At 43.9% G+C, this 17,522-nt stretch overlaps 1 protein-coding gene and 1 long non-coding RNA gene across 12 annotated transcripts in view; one reads left to right on the top strand and one right to left on the bottom strand.

Moving 5' to 3' along the window:
- The window catches only part of LOC146576709 (RNA binding protein fox-1 homolog 3-like), a 431,434-nt gene that overhangs the window by 34,181 nt on the left and 379,731 nt on the right, over positions 1–17,522 (bottom strand). For all 10 annotated transcript variants that reach the window (XM_085272168.1, XM_085272169.1, XM_085272171.1 and 7 more), the window contains one exon: positions 10,088–10,231. In XM_085272168.1, the coding sequence (XP_085128294.1) occupies positions 10,088–10,231 (144 nt within the window). The remainder of the gene's footprint in view (positions 1–10,087; positions 10,232–17,522) is intronic.
- Positions 3,561–6,266, top strand: LOC146576710 (uncharacterized). Of its 2 annotated transcripts, none has more exons than XR_014892270.1 (4): positions 3,561–4,314; positions 4,718–4,858; positions 5,073–5,154; positions 5,676–6,266. It is a non-coding gene; the product is annotated as an uncharacterized LOC146576710 (long non-coding RNA). The 2 variants fall into 2 exon arrangements; XR_014892269.1 differs by having other exon boundaries at positions 5,028–5,154.

Here is a 17,522-nt window from a genome sequence, read left to right as displayed (position 1 = left end):
GCCTTTCCATGTGGTCGACACTCAATGGGAATGGATGGATCGTTTGACTGAGCCACTAATAGGGGTTAGGAGGAGCCGGCTATTATCTGGCTGGAGTGAGTGGAGTGGACTCCAGGAGATGAGCGTTTATGGGTTAGCGGGAAAACGTATGTTTCCCCTCATTTCAAAGAACGCAGCAAGCTCAACGCACCAAGTCGCCAAGCCAAAAACAGGCTTTGTCATTTAAATCCACCTCTGTTTCCACAGGGCGTTTCCTCTCCCCTATGCGTCTGCTCGTGTTGAAACTAGTTCTATAGATCCTAGACGCACATCTGCTTCATATGGCGCTCGGCTCCACTGATTCGAATGGGGAGCGTTGGCTCGATCACGCACGCAGGCATTTATATCCCAGCGTGATGCCCCTTTCTCGCCTGAGAAGACAATGCTTCCCCCACGCAACGTGCAGATGCTAATTGTTTTAACCGAGCGTAATGGGCTTGTGGCGTCGATTAATTAGTTTCAGAGGAAGTCATCTTTGTGGATTTCCACATGGCGCTGGGGACTGCTCGCTGCTCACCAGTGATCTCATGCACTTCTATTCCCACCCACCTACTTGCTCTCAATCTCTCTCTCTCTCACACACACACACACACACACACACGGGGAGAAACAGCTGCATCAGCAGCCCCAATAAACAATAGCTTCAATGGGAGGAGTCTCCAGAGGGAGGACAAGGGAGAGACTGATGTCATCTAGGAGGCTGCAGCTACATGCATCCAGCCATAGATTAGAAAAACCATCCAATATCTGTATGAAAATAAAAAAGCATTAAGAGAAGCATCGAATGATGATACTGGGGGTTTGCATGTTTTATCTAATTTATCAAACTCGTTATGTTTCAATTACGGCTTAACTGGAGCAAATCATTCCCGTGCTTTTGAGACATTTGAATGTTTTTATTTGGTTTCGCATTTTTTTTGTACATTATAATCTGCCCTCAGTACATAATGGGGTATGGTGATTGGGCAAAAATATTAGTGACTGATTAAATACATCTGCAGTTATTTTTTTATTTTGCTGGTTTTGTGTTCTGCTTCCTAATTAAAGTGCAATTACTCAATAGAGCCACAAGAGGGAGTCTACTTCGGTTTTGTTGAATTGAGCTAGATTGGAGAGTCGTGCATAGACACGATTAACAAATGTCGTGTTGTTGTCCTGTCTGTGTTATGTAAACAAAGCACCCGCGTGGAAGCCTGCTCTGAGTAAGTTCAGTGCTATCACGGAGCTTATGCTACGTAACCAAGCTGTTTGTTTTCATCAACGCTACCACGTTTCAGGTCGTGCACCCTAAATATTTACGGATCAGAGCAGAATAAAAACAGGATGGGAAATGTACCAAGTAGTTGCAGCAAACAGCTCCTTTTTCCGAGGCTGATCGTGCAGCACCCCCAACTTCTGGGCAATCACTTTTGTTCACATTGGTGATGGCCACAGGTTGACCGGTGCAAGGCATCCTGCCTCCAAACAAGAGCGCCACGACTTGGACTGATTGCCGACAGCTGCGTCACTGAGTTTCTGTTCCAAGGTTCTGGCTGAACTGAATCCAAGTCGTTACTGTGTTTTCTGTTTAGTGTGAACGTCTGTTTTCGGCAATTTATTCATCGTATTATCACAAACTGATTGCACGTAATTGCCAACCTGACCCCATTCAGGTTAGCAGTTAATTGGGGTCAATTCCCAACTTGAATGGCCAGCTTCAATTGCAAACTGATAACAGACTGACACCGTCTTATTGCATTTTTATCAGCGTCTCGATGCATGAATTTGATGACGACAACCGACTTCGACGACTGTCAGAGATGTTCTGTGCCGCTGACCATTTCAAAGGGGATGACACTGCACCAAGGTTTTGTGGTAGCGTGACTGCACCATTAAGAACACAGGTCGTGCTTGTATGTTCAATAACAGGGCTGTAACTTGACTCTTGGGTGCTTTTCCATTTATTTTCTTTGTAAACCACAAAAGAAGAGGCTACTCGGAAACAGCTCTGGCTAGACAGCGTCTGTATTTTAAGAACACTAGTGTTTTTGTCTTTCTGCACTTGGAAGTGATAATCGACTATATTTACTAGACCTCAAGCTTCCAAGTGTGGAAGCAACAAACAAGATTGAGGCCCTTGTGCCTCCACCTTTGATTAGCCTGAATATCTTTAAGCTCTTCAGAAACCTATAATTACGCTACGGCGCCCTGTGTATTCAAACAGAGCACGCTCAGGCGCAGTGACAGTCGGAGTGGTGGTGGTGGGTGGGGGAGTGCAGAGGTCCTGATTGCTCTGGGGAGCGCTGCGAGAGCCCTTACGCTCGCTGCAAGAAGCACTGCTGAAGAACCCAGTCACACAAACGAGGGCACCCTCAAGCAGCGCAGCATGGGCGCCGCGCAGAGCTCACTCGCGCTTGGAGTGTTTTCATTTCCCCCACACTTACTCACTCTCAGAGATCACAGTTTCTAATTACTGATTAACGTCCGCTGCGGTTGCCCTAATGAGGCCTTCATTCAGCGCCTCGTTAAAAGCTCACAGGTTTCTCCACACCCTTAACCCTGTGATGTCAGGGTGGATTTCAGGCCCTCCCTTCTCGTTTGAACGCCGCCTACCGTTGTCGAAACCTTCCCCGTGCCGTGTGGGAGCAGATGGAGGCTCCTGGTGGGGGCTTTGCTCTGCTGTAGACGCCTTCTCTAGTGAGCCGTGCCGCACTTCCACTCTCTCTCTCCTCTGTCTTCCCGCCTGCGTGTCTGTGGCCTTCACTCATGCGTAACAGTAATGGCGTATTGAGCCGGTGGCGCTCCAGAAGCCATTAGAGCTAGAGGGATGAGGCTTTGCACGTGCTGATCGCACAAAGGCCCATTGTGGAGGCCATGTCAGAGGGTGGAGCAGACCAGCTATCGCCTCGCCAAGCTCGACCCAAGACAATTGATCCCACAATTCTCTAGTGTGCCAACCACCAAGAATGAAAGGAAGGTGCAGGTAAGAGGAGGGAACGGGCAATGTGGGTGAGAAGGGTGATTGAGGGGGACTGGGTGGGCTGTGATCAATTCTGTATCATATATCTGCACGAGCCAGTCAGGCACACAAAGCTTCTAAGCTAATTACTGAGGTGATTTGGATTCCACACGACCTGCACCAGAGCTGGGAACAATAAAGCCAACAATCAGAGAGAGAAAGAGAGAGCAAGCACGCAGCCATGTTGTCTGCAATTTATAAAGCCACAGCCACGGCTCGCGAGTAATTAATATCATCAGCTGGATGTTGTCTTCATAACGACGAGAATTAACGCCTCTGGATTCTAATGGTCCAATTAGCGCATAACATTTAAAGTACATTTTTGGCAATCGTCTCCATTCAGATCCATTATCGTTATTGAATAGGGGATGTTTGGTTCAATTGGTATCGAGGCTTTTGTGAGACACGAGGGTGAGCTGTTGAACTGTATATATTGGCTCATTAATTGCAAAGAGACAGAGAGAGAGAATTTCTGTGGTGGACCTCTATGGAACTCCAAAGTGTTCAAAATTAAATAAATAAATAAATAGGTCAAGATGAAATAAATAACTATGTGAATAAATAAGACACAGATATGTAATGTGAGAATGATATTGTGAAATAATGGAACACATTTTGAAAACAATGCTCATTATTGTGAAACATATTACATTCTGCTATATAAATTTTCTTATTATTGTGAAATATTATTTCATGGTCATTATTTTTCACAATAACAGAGATTATTCCTGAGGCATTTTATTTATTTCCAGCCGTTTATATTCCAAAATGACCTTTTTTCAAAGTCAGTCTTTATTTCAAAATCCCGTTTTTCCCGATGGTCTATTTATTTCATAATGCGACTTTTCAGCAGAATGACTTTGTCTGTCAATCAAGAAAGACAGGGCGGAGCCAGTTGTGTGATTGGTTGCTCCTTTACTCAGACATAAGTAATAGCACATGAATTGTCGATTTAGGTTTAATGGTGCAATGCGTCTCCTATGCAGCTGGCGGCAGTATGCAGCTCAAAATAAACTTAAGGCACCGACAAATGCAAAACACTGGGCGCGAATAACGTTACAGGTGTATCAATTCTTGTGAAGGGCATGGCTGCAGGAAACGAGTCCGTTGCTGAGTTACTCAGAGAACTTGCTAACCGCTTAGATTGAACGTATTGCAGCAGTGTACTGGAGATGAAGTGGTCCCTGGTCCAAGTTCTCATCACAACCGCACAGTGTTAACGTTAGCAAATGCTAACGCTATCACAGCTAGCTCCACTCCACGAAACGCTGTTCAGGGTAAGTAACGATATGTTATTATTGCTTGGTTAGTCTGTCTGTCTGCCAAAAATGAGCTTTTTAATCAGTTTAGTCACAGATTTTTTTTAATACTGTTTTTTATCATAGGTAAGAGAAAATAATTGTCTTCTGGGTTAATGTCTGTATTACTATTTACATTGTTGTAGGTAATAGTTATTCATGACTGTTTTAAAGTGGCTTATCTTCTGTGCTAATATGGAAGACAAGTAATCTATGTGAAAGAAAAGAAAGCAATTTTAGTTCAACGTAGTGATTTTGTAAGTGGGTATAATTTGAAAATGCTTTTACTAGTATAGTGGATGTTCTTTAAATATTTAACATTTAAAGTGTGTGTCACTTTACAGACTCCAACTTCAGTTTTGGTTTGGTCTCACCGTTGTAGGTCATAACACAAACAAGTCGTCAAGTCAAGCAGCTGAGGAAAGGGCTTAAGGAAACCATGGTATGGCCGCTTCTGACAGAAAGATCAGACATCATTCCTCCTTTCTTACCAAGGGAATCAGAGACTGCTCCCTGTTGTGAGGTAAGGTCAGGTCACATCTTTTAACATCTGAATAGTAAAGGTTAATTTATGAAGGATGAACATTAATTGTTGACACAAAATACCAATATACTGTTTTGTATGCTTGGGTTAGTTGAACAGCTGGGTTACATTTAATAAAAATACACCTAATGTTGCTGATGCTCTTAAGACTACAAGATAAGTAAAGCTATAAAATGACTGTGGCCTGCCACAGAAGATGAAGATGAGGAAGAAGAGGAATGCTCTCGAGGATAAATGCAGAGTGGCAGGTTACCTTCGGTCCTTCATTGAAAATGGTAAGTCTGCTGCGATAGGTATTTTGCCATTGGTTTTCTCTGATTACACTTTGGTAAATTACATACAGTCCAGTGATCTTGGGTCATTAACAAAGTACACTATAGTAGAGCTGGGCGATATGAGATTTTTCATATCACGATATTTATTTTTTTATAAAAAGGACAAGAGCGGTGAGGTCTATCGCAATAGTTTAATTTTTCTATTGAGAAAAAGTTATTTCGCAATACATATCGTTATCGTTCTATCGCCCAGCTCTACGCTATAGTATAATTTTGTTTTGTTATTTGCTCCATGCAATACATAAGTGGTGGCATTATCAGTTGCACTAGAATTGTATGTAGACTACTTTTAGCTTTGTTAACATAAAAATATCTATAAAAGCTACAACAGCAATTTGAGTGGGGCAAAAATGTCTGGTGCCCTGTATGTAAGTGGTCATCTTTTATGGTATTTCTCCATAAAAGATTCAAAATAATGAATATAGGATGTCATTATAGTTTAAAACAATCTTCTGTTGCAGCATCTTGTGCACAACAAAAAGCCCTCATCAAGTTTTGGACAGGATGGGAAGTCTTGCCGAGAAATGACTGTGGAAGTGGTCAACAGCAATCTTCCAAAGTCTTCCTGCACACTACTGTACCTATGAGTCATTTCTAATGGACATTCAGGTGTGTCTCAACTCTGACTCAGGTTTTGGTCTGGTTTAGGATTGATTCCATAACCACATGGTAAAATTAGACCATTTCTTATTTCTTGCATCACATTACTGTACTCGGTGTTCAAAGAAACGGACAATCTAGTGAGTTCTAGTTCTTTTTAATACACTTGACAGTGAAAAATACACACTACAGGTGAGCATTTATGGCTTTTTTTAATATAAACTGATGAAGAGTTCAGATATCAAAATCAGTTGTTCACTGTACATTATAAATTACACAGTATGTTTTGTTTATACTCGCTACTGATACAAAAAAAATTTCTAGAAAAAATTATTTGAATTAAGATGTTACACTACTGTACTGTGTTCATTGTATTAAATCTGCTCAGAGTTGACATGTACTGTATATCCAACCAAGAAATGAATATCATTAAAGTGACAGCTGTATAAAACAAATCCTGTTTTATAGCCACTCACTGTTTTGTTGAAAATGAAATTGGTTATGCTGTTTTGAGTCAGTATTAGCTACAAAGCTGTAGAAATTAAAAAAAAAAAAATCCTCCTGACATAGAAACGGATTAAATGTAATAATGTCTTTCTACAAGTGATTTTGAAGTATTGGTAGCACAGCAGGGTCTTGTTCATTCAGTGCATCTGGGAGCTGAATCTCAGGAATGGTGATCTCATTTGATGGGCAGCGATTATGTTGTCCTGTCCAGTCCACACCATAATCCTCATCAACCTGAAAGAGCATGCACATGTTTTAAATCTAAACTGAAGAGGTGTTTCCTGCAGCTGTTCCTAGATGGACTTATTGAGTCTGCCAGGGCCTATGTGAGTTGCTTAGGCATTGGCTACCAACTAATTATTCATTCACCCATTCTAGGTCAGGATTGGTTCTCTTCAGGTATAACAAATTTAACTTTGTTTAAAGTATTGCCATCTATACCTGACAGGTGGGATAAAAGAGAATGGCTTGGGAGGCGCACAGCAAATCTCAAGTTTTCCAATTAATGCTGAAAGAACCAAGGATGTAAATGTATTCTTGTTTTAGCTTTACCGAAGACACCAGAGAAAGTATATCTATAATGCTGCTGAAATAGACAAAACCATTTCAATAAACTCGCTATTTAACATCAACCTTGTTATGCGTTATCAGAGAACAATCAACTGCAAACAGCAATGAAACATTCAACTATGTACTATTTAAAGCACTAATGACCCTGCTGTCTAACAAGATGTGATAAGTAAGTAGACTGTGGAAAGCTGGTGGGTCTACTCTCTGTGTAAAAGGTTCCTACAGGCTCCACTGACCCCAGTCTCCGAGTTAACACTGCTAAACGTGTCTCAACGCCGAGATGGCGCCGATAGCTTTAGCCGTAGCTGCCCCACTTAGTTTAGACAGTAACATAAAAAAGTAAGCGATAATAATTCATTGTCAAATGTCATAATTAAGGTCAACACCTAAACAATGCTGTGTACAGAATCACACAGGTGCTCAATTACAGCATAAACTTACCTTAGACCATCCTCCGTCATTTTCCTCCTAATTGTGCTCGGAGACACAGAAAATGTATCGGCAATTACCCCGACGGTTATCCCGGACAGCACTAAAGTCCTGAGTGCTGCACCGGGATTTCTAGACGTGGACGGCCAACATTTGAAGACTGTTCTTCCTCGGCGTATTCCAAACGAACACGGTGCTGAATTGATCTTAAACCTTTGACAATGCTGTCATCGATGCGAACATCTTGAAGAGCAATTATCATCCCAAGCATTTCAGAAACATCTAAACGACTCAAAACAGTATCTACAGGTAAATGATCCCTCTCTATCTGATTTGCTTAAATGAGCAGAACTGGCTGAAGTTCACACCAGTCCGCCATCCTCCGTGACTTTTGACCTAGCACGCTGTTGCTAGCTGCAGTAGCCGTCCGCGGAGCCGGTATCCAGGAAAACTAGTCGATGGTAAACGATCAGCCAATAGGTGCAAAGGTCCAGCCCACTTACATTGATTGACAGACAAAGTCATTCTGCTGAAAAGTCGCATTATGAAATAAATAGACCATCGGGAAAAACGGGATTTTGAAATAAAGACTGACTTTGAAAAAAGGTCATTTTGGACTAAAAACGGCTGGAAATAAATAAAATGCCTCAGGAATAATCTCTGTTATTGTGAAAAATAATGACCATGAAATAATATTTCACAATAATAAGTAAATTTATATAGCAGAATGTAATATATTTCACAATAATGAGCATTGTTTTCAAAATGTGTTCCATTATTTCACAATATCATTCTCACATTACATATCTGTGTCTTATTTATTCACATAGTTATTTATTTCATCTTGACCTATTTATTTATTTCATTTTGAACACTTTGGAGTTCCATAGACCTCTCGTATGTTGATATGTAATCTCATTGCATTTGTCAGCAGCTGACCGTTCTGTGTGTAACTTCTAGAAAATAAGACTGTTTAATGACCTGTGGAGACTACCCATTGTATACGCTCTGATATACGAGAACAAAACAGAAACAGAAATTAAAGTTAAATCTGTTTCCCCCCCATTTTCTTTGTATTTGTCCTCATATTTTACGATTAAAATTACCCTCACGTCAGTTGTTCAGGGGACACGGTAGCCTAAAAAAAGCCCGACAAAGCGAGCCGCAGCTCTCTGGGAGAGCAGACAAAGATGAAGAGTAAAATCATTACCGCACCGGGCTCCTCTAACTTCTCCCCAGTGCCCAACCTGCAGTGCAGCGATGAGTTCAGCACCTGATTGGGACTGATTGAGCTGTTTGCTTTTAAAAACTCAGAAGACACTCCTCCTTCTGACAATGTAGTAATCAATGCATTAACTAGATGACAGTTTAAGCGCTGGCTTTGCTCATTAAATACACGTCCTGTTGTGTGGTTTAGATTGTTTTCCCAGAAGCTTCATACTCACTTTAATAAAGATATAATAATTTGCTCTGACTTTAGAGGATGCGCTCTTTAATTAGGGTGAGGTGGGACCGCTCAAGAACAACAACTGCTAGCATGTCAGATTCTCGAGTGCTGACCTTTAACTTTACATCCAAATACAATGTTTTTCATATATTCTGCAGAAACTTTGCTGTCGGTTTGGTTACCCGAGTGAGCCTGTGTGTTTCAGGCTTTGTTGTAGGATCGTTCTTCACATTGCAATAAACAGTACATACACTAATACAACAGGAACCTTCTTCAAGTGCCAGATTTTTGATTAGTTTTTCTTGCAGGGAAACTATTTTTAAAGATGTCCCAACTTGCACAAGTGGACACCGAGCATTCTGATTGGTGCAAGTGTCCTGCTAGTTATTATATGTAGTATCCCCCAGTTTTGGCAAAAGCATGAAAAAAAACCCCAAAACAACCCCCAACCAGTCACAGCTATAGCTGCCCAGAGCTCGGCTCTGCCGGAGGTCTCTTCCTGTTTAAAAAGAACTTCTTCCTCCCTACTGTCGCCACATACTTGCTCTGAGCGGGTTATCAGATCGTTGGTGTTCTCTGTCTCTCTAATATTGTCGGACTTTTAACTTACAATATGAAACACCTTGAGATTTAATTACAATGTAATAAAATAAGTTAAACCACAGATATTTCATGTAACGTTAAGACTCATCCCGTCATCTGTGGTCGAGCAAGACGGAGCGTGGCATCAGGAAAATAAAACGGCATCTTCTGATTGTTTCAAAGCAAACGTGCAGAAAAGTGAAGTATTGCTGTATTACACGTGCATGTAACTGAAGGGCTTTAATCTATTTAATGTGGCTGCTCTGCTGTGTGTGTGTGTGTGTGTGTACTGCAGCTCGGCTCTGCCATCCGAAAGAAATGCAGATCTGCAGCTTGGACCCAAACACGGAGCAGAGGAGAGAGACAGAGACTTCTAATGTGGCTCCATCATGTTGGTGCAGCATAAACATGCAACATGTTTACAAAGATGCCCAACAGACCAATGATGTTCATGCCTTTGTGCTTTATAGTTACACTTCCCACTGAATTAAAAAGAAATCCAGAAGCAACAAGAATTAATCTGATCACATCCCAGTAACAATGAAGATATGGTTTAAGTAATATAACCCCCACAATAAGATAAAAGCAGCGAGAAAGTCATTTATGTAACTTGGGGGGGGGAAGCAAAAACATTTTAGTTCCTTGGAAAAAGCTCCTGGGATTCAAAGTTCTGGATGGAAACGAGGCAACGGCAGAGCCAAGGTGTGATATTTTGAAATTTTTCTCCGAGGTACTCACCCCAAACATTTGCCTTAGGTCAGGGTCCCGGAAGCGGAAGGGAATGTTGGAGACATGTAACCTTTTGGGCTGCTGCTTCTCTGAAGAGTCTGAGTGCTGGAGCTGGAGCTGCTGAGAGCCCTCTGTTTGCGTCACATCATCTGTCTGCCAGAGGGAAACAAACAGAGGAAAGACACAAGCTGCTCATTAGCTGCTACAGTATACTGTACCTCCTGGTCATGAAGTATAGGAGAAGAGGGGGTTGAAACAGGAGGGTGGCAGGGTACGGGGCGGGGTGGGAGGCCTGGCTGACTGACTTCCTCGGCGTCTGCTATTTTTCAATCGGGCGAGAAAGCCAAAGCGATAAACAGCCTATGACTTATAGTGTCAAACCTGAGGTTGTGCATTACAAATCCACTTATTAATCTCTTGCACTTAGCTCTTGAGCAACTGGGAAGATTGAAGGCGCTGACAAAAAGGCGTGGATATAGATCCCACAGAGCCCTGACATGTCTAGACTAAAGACACATTATTGGTGACGTTTGCACACAGCCATCAGAGTGCGAGGCCCAAAGCCCTCAGCGTTGTTGTTTCCATCATTATGCGAATGCTGCGCTGACATTTCTATATAAATGACGTGTCTGATGTCAGTGACAAATTCCACTTGTTTCTTTCTGTGACACCCGTGATGAATTTCACCGAGGGTGCTGGTGGCTTGTCTGTTTAGATGGACCTCGTATTTGAGGCAGTTTTATTTTCTATGGACGAAACCTCATTGGTTAACTGCTCAGCTTATCCTCCCTTCGTATGCACTGCTCTGACATCGGTCCGTCTTTGTATTTGGTCAACAGGTTGCCGGTAAGTGTTTTCTGAAAATGTGTTTTATGCAAATTGATCAAATGAGTGGTTTCTGACCTGCTCGCTCTGTGGTTAAAGTTTAAGCCACTAAACATTTGGCTAAAACTATCAAAATATTCGTTTTAGATGGTAACAAACAGCATCAGTATATGAGCAGCAAGTATCGAGCTGGAGCCAGAAGCATAGACTGCATATAAAAAATGGATGTTAGCTGTTGTTGGTTTGTTTTTTACATATGCCATTTTTGAGTGGATTCCTGTTTTAAAACATTTGGTTTGAGATTTAGAAATGTTGACATCCACTGGGATGCGTGCAACCTAAGGATGGATCCTCTTTCTGTGGAATATTCAATGACTTTGCATATTAAATAAAAAACAACCCATCATAGAAGAACTGTAAGGCCTGATTTTAAAGGTAACATCTTGATGTTTCTGTAGCTGAAACACAAACCAACCGATGTGTTTAAAGTCGTGCTTGAAGGCAGGGTTGGGAACTGTATTTTCCCGAGAGGCCACATGAGGAACTGGGACTCTTGTGGAGCGTCGCACCGATGAGTTTGCAAAGAGGGAAAATTAATAGTGAGCAGAACTGAGTTCAGCTTATTGGTGTGGCCCTCCACGAGAGTCCCAATTTCTCATGCGGCCTCTTGGGAAAATAAATAGCCCAGTCCTGCTTTTAAAGCCTACTCTGCTTTATGTTCTGTTTTACTCTAAATGGAGCCATCATTTACAAAATGACCATCAGGCTATGAAATGACAAAAATAAAATTAGGGGTTAATTATGCAGAGAATAAATCACAAGTCAAATCAGCATTTTCTCATCGATTCTGTAAAGTCTGACATCTTTTTGTCGAAAGGTGAGTCGCTTCCTGCTGGCCATTAAACAGAATCCAGGTTAGCTTAGCATAAAAAATAGAAGTGCCAGCTGTTCAGCAAACAGCAGAGGTGCAGTGACGTCCTGGGGTTGTGACAGTGGTACGATATCACTGCACCAGGAAACCTACACTAAACTCTATCACCTCACACTAACTGGGCACATGAACAAAGTTGTGTTTATTCATTTGCACCAGAAAGCACAAACAATAAATAAAGTATATATTAAGCAAAATAAACACGAATGATCTCGTTCTTCTGGTGACAGTGATCTGCATGGTAAACAGGTGAGGTACACATGGGGGGGTCTGCATGCACTGGCGTCATATGAAACACGCTGGTAATAAAGGGTCACACACAAACACACACAGCGTCGTAGGTGTTGGCATTTCTATACTTCAACTCTGGAAAGTGCCGACTGTTAGTGAGCGACAAGAAGTGAACTACAAGCCATTCACTACAATTTCAAATAAAGTTTTAGTGTGAAGCAGCACTGCACAATTCCTATTTGTCTCTCAGAGAGGAAAAGTAATTGCTCTCATGACCACAAGAGGTCACTCATCAAGAAAAGATAAATGCTGTGGTTTTTTTGTGTGTTAGAGACAGTGTCCATTTCTCAAAAGCAAGCATATTAAAAAAAAACAAACAATAAAACGAAGGCTGATTTAGAGCCAGAGCCTCTGGGAAGATACTAAATAAAGAAACGGCGAGAGAGGAGAGGGGAGAACGAGCAACGAGAGAGTGGAAGTGGCAGATATCGAGAACAAAAGCTGTTTGAATGTGATATGTAAACTGCCAGGTCTCCTGGGAAGTGCTCTCTGAGCATGACACACACACACTATGCTCTGACTGGGAAGTCACATACACGGATGCAATCTTGTACTGATACAGGCGTGAAAAGAGAGTAGGCCGTAGCCAGAGTACAAGCGGTTCGAATGACACGCACGCACACGCCGATAACCCTCACGCCGCTCCGAGGCTGTCAGATGGCTGCAGGCCTCTCGTAGTGATACATTTCCCACCATTTAGGAAATGGGGTAGGGATTTATTCATTATAATTCATCATCACAGTATTATCATTATCATCATGATCGTAATGATGATCGCCTTTATTATTCTCATTATCATAATCACAATCTCCACTGTAATGGCCGTCATTTATTTGGTTTTTATGGCCCATTCCGAGACGGTGACATACATTGTTAGCAGTGACAGTTGTTTGATTCAAGGTCCCGCTTTGTCTTCCCCTGCAGCCGTACAGGTAGGGCGCACTCGTGGCGGCGGCTTCCTAAGTCCCGCCTGCTCTGACCAGAGGTTAACAAGTGATAGAGGACGCGAGAGGCGGGAAATGCACTCGGTCGGCCGGCCGGCTACTAAGGAGTGGATTTGTGACAGAGAGAGACGGGTGGACGGGTCTTAACTCTGCCGTGTCCTCGCGCGCTGGAGGTTAATAGCCTGAGTAGCCATGTTGGGCCCCGGGGGTGACACATTGCAGACAGATGCCGGGACCGTGGAGGGTGACAAGGTACCACAGCCCCGCGGGTCAATCTGTTTCATCGGTCACACATGACACTATCGACCTTTAGCGTATGTTGCCAGACTACAGAGCACCGCTGTCCTCCAGCTCCTCCGCCCGGCTTTTTATCACGGCAGGCACAGTCGCGTGTTTGCAGACATCCAGATTAACTTTGGCTCGACGCTCTGACAGGCCAGCGGCACACCCCGACACCGGGGGCAAGTACACATATGGAGAACACAAATACTGAACGCCGACTCCCGAGCGCCTCGGACCGCGTCCTGCTAGCTCAGTAACTCCGAGTGTCACCGCGATCCGCGACGGCTGCCTCTGCACGTTGCTCCCGAGGCTCCGACCTGCCTGGTTGTGAGACGCTGGTGCAGCAGTGGAAAATAATTACTTCCGTATTACCATAGGAGGCCACCTTCAGCGGCGCTTTACTGTCCCGACAGCTGCTGTCACGGGCAGGAGGCGGCGGGATGCAAAACATGCCGTCACCGCCAAAGCCAGCAAACCTAAGAGTGAGAGAGTTGTCAACTCCGGCAACTCTCCGGCTTCCTGTTCAGTCATTTCTCTAAAAGACTCCCTTGCTGTTATTTGCAAATCGCCTGCAAAGTGCTCTGCTCAGCACTTTCCCCCTCCTCGCAGAGTGGCATTACAAGAGCATAATTGAAACTATCTGATTGGAATGCTGCCAAGCAGGTAGATTACATCCGATTAAATAGGAGCTGGGGTGGGGGGTTTCTGAGTCTTCGCTCTCAAGAATTATAATGCCAGAGGTTTAATTCATTATTTTCCTTTTCCAGTCCTTCGCCGTTTGTTTTCTTTTTCTAAAGAAGCTGCAAATATAACCTTTCCATCACCTGAGAGAGCAGGGAGTTAAGTGTGGAGTGGAGGATCAGCCCCCACCACCATCTCCCTTCGATTCATATAAACAAGTCCGAGATGGAGGAGTCATTTTCAGCACGCCGGCAACACCGAGACCAATAGATTGTCTTTTGCGATAGGCCGTTTCGGCGCTAATAAAGCTCAGAAACGTGAAAGTCTCCTCTCTCAACTAACTCTGCAGAATCAAAAGCCCACTTCAGCTCTGAGGTATGTTTTGGTTGGTAAGAAGCATCAGTGGGGATAAATTTTACATTTAGGGTTGGGCTCACTTGCATCGGGTTTGACAGCTAATCCAAACTGTATCACTGCACTTGAGGCCAAGGAAAATATCGATGACGCACGTGTAATGCCCTCGTGGCAGCCGGTATGAAAACCACACACACAAGACAGATGCTGCCGGTGTGATGTCACCCACTACGTTATGGAATCTGCATTTTAAAGCCCGGACATTAGTGTTTTGGCCGCTTCCATCTCGCTTTTCTTGAGCCAGAAGCCACATTTAGACCCACGGGTGAAGTGCCAAGTTATCAGCGAAGGCTAGCGAGCTAATGTGACAAGCTGCATTCATTAACTGTACAGGTGCATCGCACAGACAGAGATATCTGCTTTTAGCGTGTTAAGTAACAAGCTAAAAAAGGGTACTAAAACACTATAGTCACCAAAATTGGAGCACAGACTTCTTGGACCATCTGGTGCATTAACCACACAACGGGCCAAATTATTTGTCAGATAATTCCATTAAAATGCTCCAAAAGGCAACAACAGCACAGACGCAGTCGAGAGGTCCAGTTCAGTGCCTCTAATTAGCTGAGAGGAAGCCCATTTTCTGGACACCGTCTGGGCGATGATTGTGGTGGCAACACATGCTCATATTTCAATCTATTTAGATTTTGAAAAGGACATCTACGTTCTCTTAAAGGTTATTTCTGCATGTGGTCTCGATTAATTAGACCGACACTTCGACAGCGTCACAAGGTCTCCTTCACGTTCGTGACGTGCGTCGTGTTGGTTTTGTGCACAACTCTGTGACTCGACACATCTTATTGTTCTGAAAACTTTTAAAAACACACCAGTGAACCTCTGCGTCGGACCGGCTGACGTGCATCTTCATTATAAAGGACACACTATGTACTGTAGCTGGGAACTCTTGCTGCTCTAAAGACTCACTAGAGACCCGACTCCGCATTAATGCACAGCTGAAAATAGTCCCCGACAAATGCGTTGTTTATCTCACAATTGCTAAAAACTACGGCGCCCAGATGTTTCGGGACATTACCGAGCCTCTATATTTGTGAGCGCCGTTTCTGTGAGTTGCGTCTTGAGAGGGTTCGGGCAGCAAGCTTTGAGAGACGGGCTATCGTGCTGTCAGTTTTGGCCTTTTCGTGGGATTCACCCGTTTGCTGACGATAATAGAATAACAGCATCCTCATCCTTTAAACGATCCAGGAGAGTATTTATTTTAGGGAACACTGAGGATATCTTTGAAAAGGGAATTTACACCAGGGGGAAGTAAGCGACTCCTCCCACTTACAGATAACACAGTCATCCCCTTTTAATGGCGGCCTACATGCTGCCATCAGCAGTGTCTCTGAAAGCTACACCCTGGTGGTGTCTCGATCCCTTAAACACAGCTTGTGAGAGATGAGCGTGTGTGCGTGCACGGCTGTATAAGTGTTTGCATGTGCTCGCCCATGTTTTCTGCATGCCCCTGTGTGTTTGTGTGCGCGTCTATGTTATCACAGTCCCCCAGAATACCCTTTGGAAAGTCTTCGTGCCGCTGACACGGGCTGTGAAAAATCTGGAATTGAGTGCTGCCCTAACGCCACTGCCTTAATTTGTTATCTGAAAAGAGAATGATTACTCATGAAATTCAACCAAACCTCAGACTATTTGAACTGAGCCAGATAACGAGCTCAGTTTTTTTTTTTTTGCTCGAGCAGAGCTCCTTGGCAGCCCTCTGCTACCCTCATCTCTAAGGATTTGGAGAAAGTTGGGGGCTGCCTCTCTTCCTCAAGTCGACTGCTTTCAAGTCAGCTTGTTTGAACATGGCACAGAGCGAGGTCCCAGAGGTCTGACTCTGGACAACGCCACCTTCCCAGTATAGACGGTGGACTGGAGACACAGAAGCAGAGAGAAAGAAGTGGAGACAGTCCCCCTGCCTCATTAAAACATACACACTCTCCGTTCTCTGCAGGGAATTCGCACAGAATCCATACGTTTCACTGAATTTTCTCTCTCTTGACTCTTTTTAAGTCTTTAAGTCGAGAAGATGTGCAGAGTAAAGCATCGTCGTGGGGTAGAGGAGCTGAGCGCAGCAGAGTCGAGTCAAGGGAGGAGGAACTTAGGGGGGAGATTCGCAGCGAGTAGCTGATCTGCTCCCTCAATCTGTGTTTCTGCAGGGTGCCCTAATCAAAGGCGCCCGGGCCCGTCTGTGACACCCACAGCAAACAGGCTGGGTCTGTCATTAAAGCTGGGGAACGCAGCGGTGGGCGACACTACCCCACCAGCCCCGGGGATTAGACTCTCTGTTTACACCCCACTAATCTCGGAGAAAAGACGGGTGGAAGTGAGGAGAGCGTGGATGGAGAGAATGAAGATCGCGCGAGAAGGGGAGAACATGAAGGAAGATGAGGCGAGCTCTCATCTCTCCATGGCCACCATCACTGGGCTCTCTTCACAGCGGGTGAACAGATGAAATGAAATCAAATGCGAAATGGAGAGAGAGTGGAGACGGCGAGCGATAGAGAGCGGAGGGGAGTGGTGGGAAGGAGGAGGAGGAGGAGACTAAACCTCCTGCCAAGTCTCTCCTCACTTTAAATTCTCGTGTCCCAGCCATTACTGTAAGTGCAGCGCATAACCACAGAGCGGTCCGAGTGCGTCGCACAAATCTTCAAATCAAACATTGCCACATTACAGGCCGATGATGATACGACGTGCAGTGCTATCGCCCTGCTTATGCTGTATAAGCACTTTTCTGCCCCCAAATATTCATGGCTGCGCCGTAATTGTGAGGCTGGGAAAAATCGAGTTATTAAAGGTGCTCTTCATGAGCGACCCCGATGCCTCTCAGCAGGGCTGTGGCCTCACGCTGACCTCTAGCAGCAGGTGTTTTCATACTAAAGGAGAAAAAGAGGTACGCAGCTCCCGCTTTTTTCATCTCTGCCGGCACTATCCGTCTTTCTAGACGCGCCTCTTAAGTTCGAAGCTAAGCGTTCTCCCTTTTATCTGCATCTACCCCATGTGAAGGTAAATCTCAGGTCAAGGCATTTTATGTAAGCGCACAAGAACGAAGTGTATGCTATATAATTTAGAATTTCTCTCA

This window comes from Mchenga conophoros, linkage group LG4, assembly GCF_057382185.1.
Source record: "Mchenga conophoros isolate Kocher_MC1m ecotype Shallow Benthic linkage group LG4, M_conophoros_male_GT1.1, whole genome shotgun sequence".
NCBI classification, from domain to species: Eukaryota; Metazoa; Chordata; class Actinopteri; order Cichliformes; family Cichlidae; genus Mchenga; species Mchenga conophoros.
The sequence above is the reverse complement of the archived record's forward strand: the minus strand, read 5'-3'. Positions and strand labels throughout refer to the sequence as shown.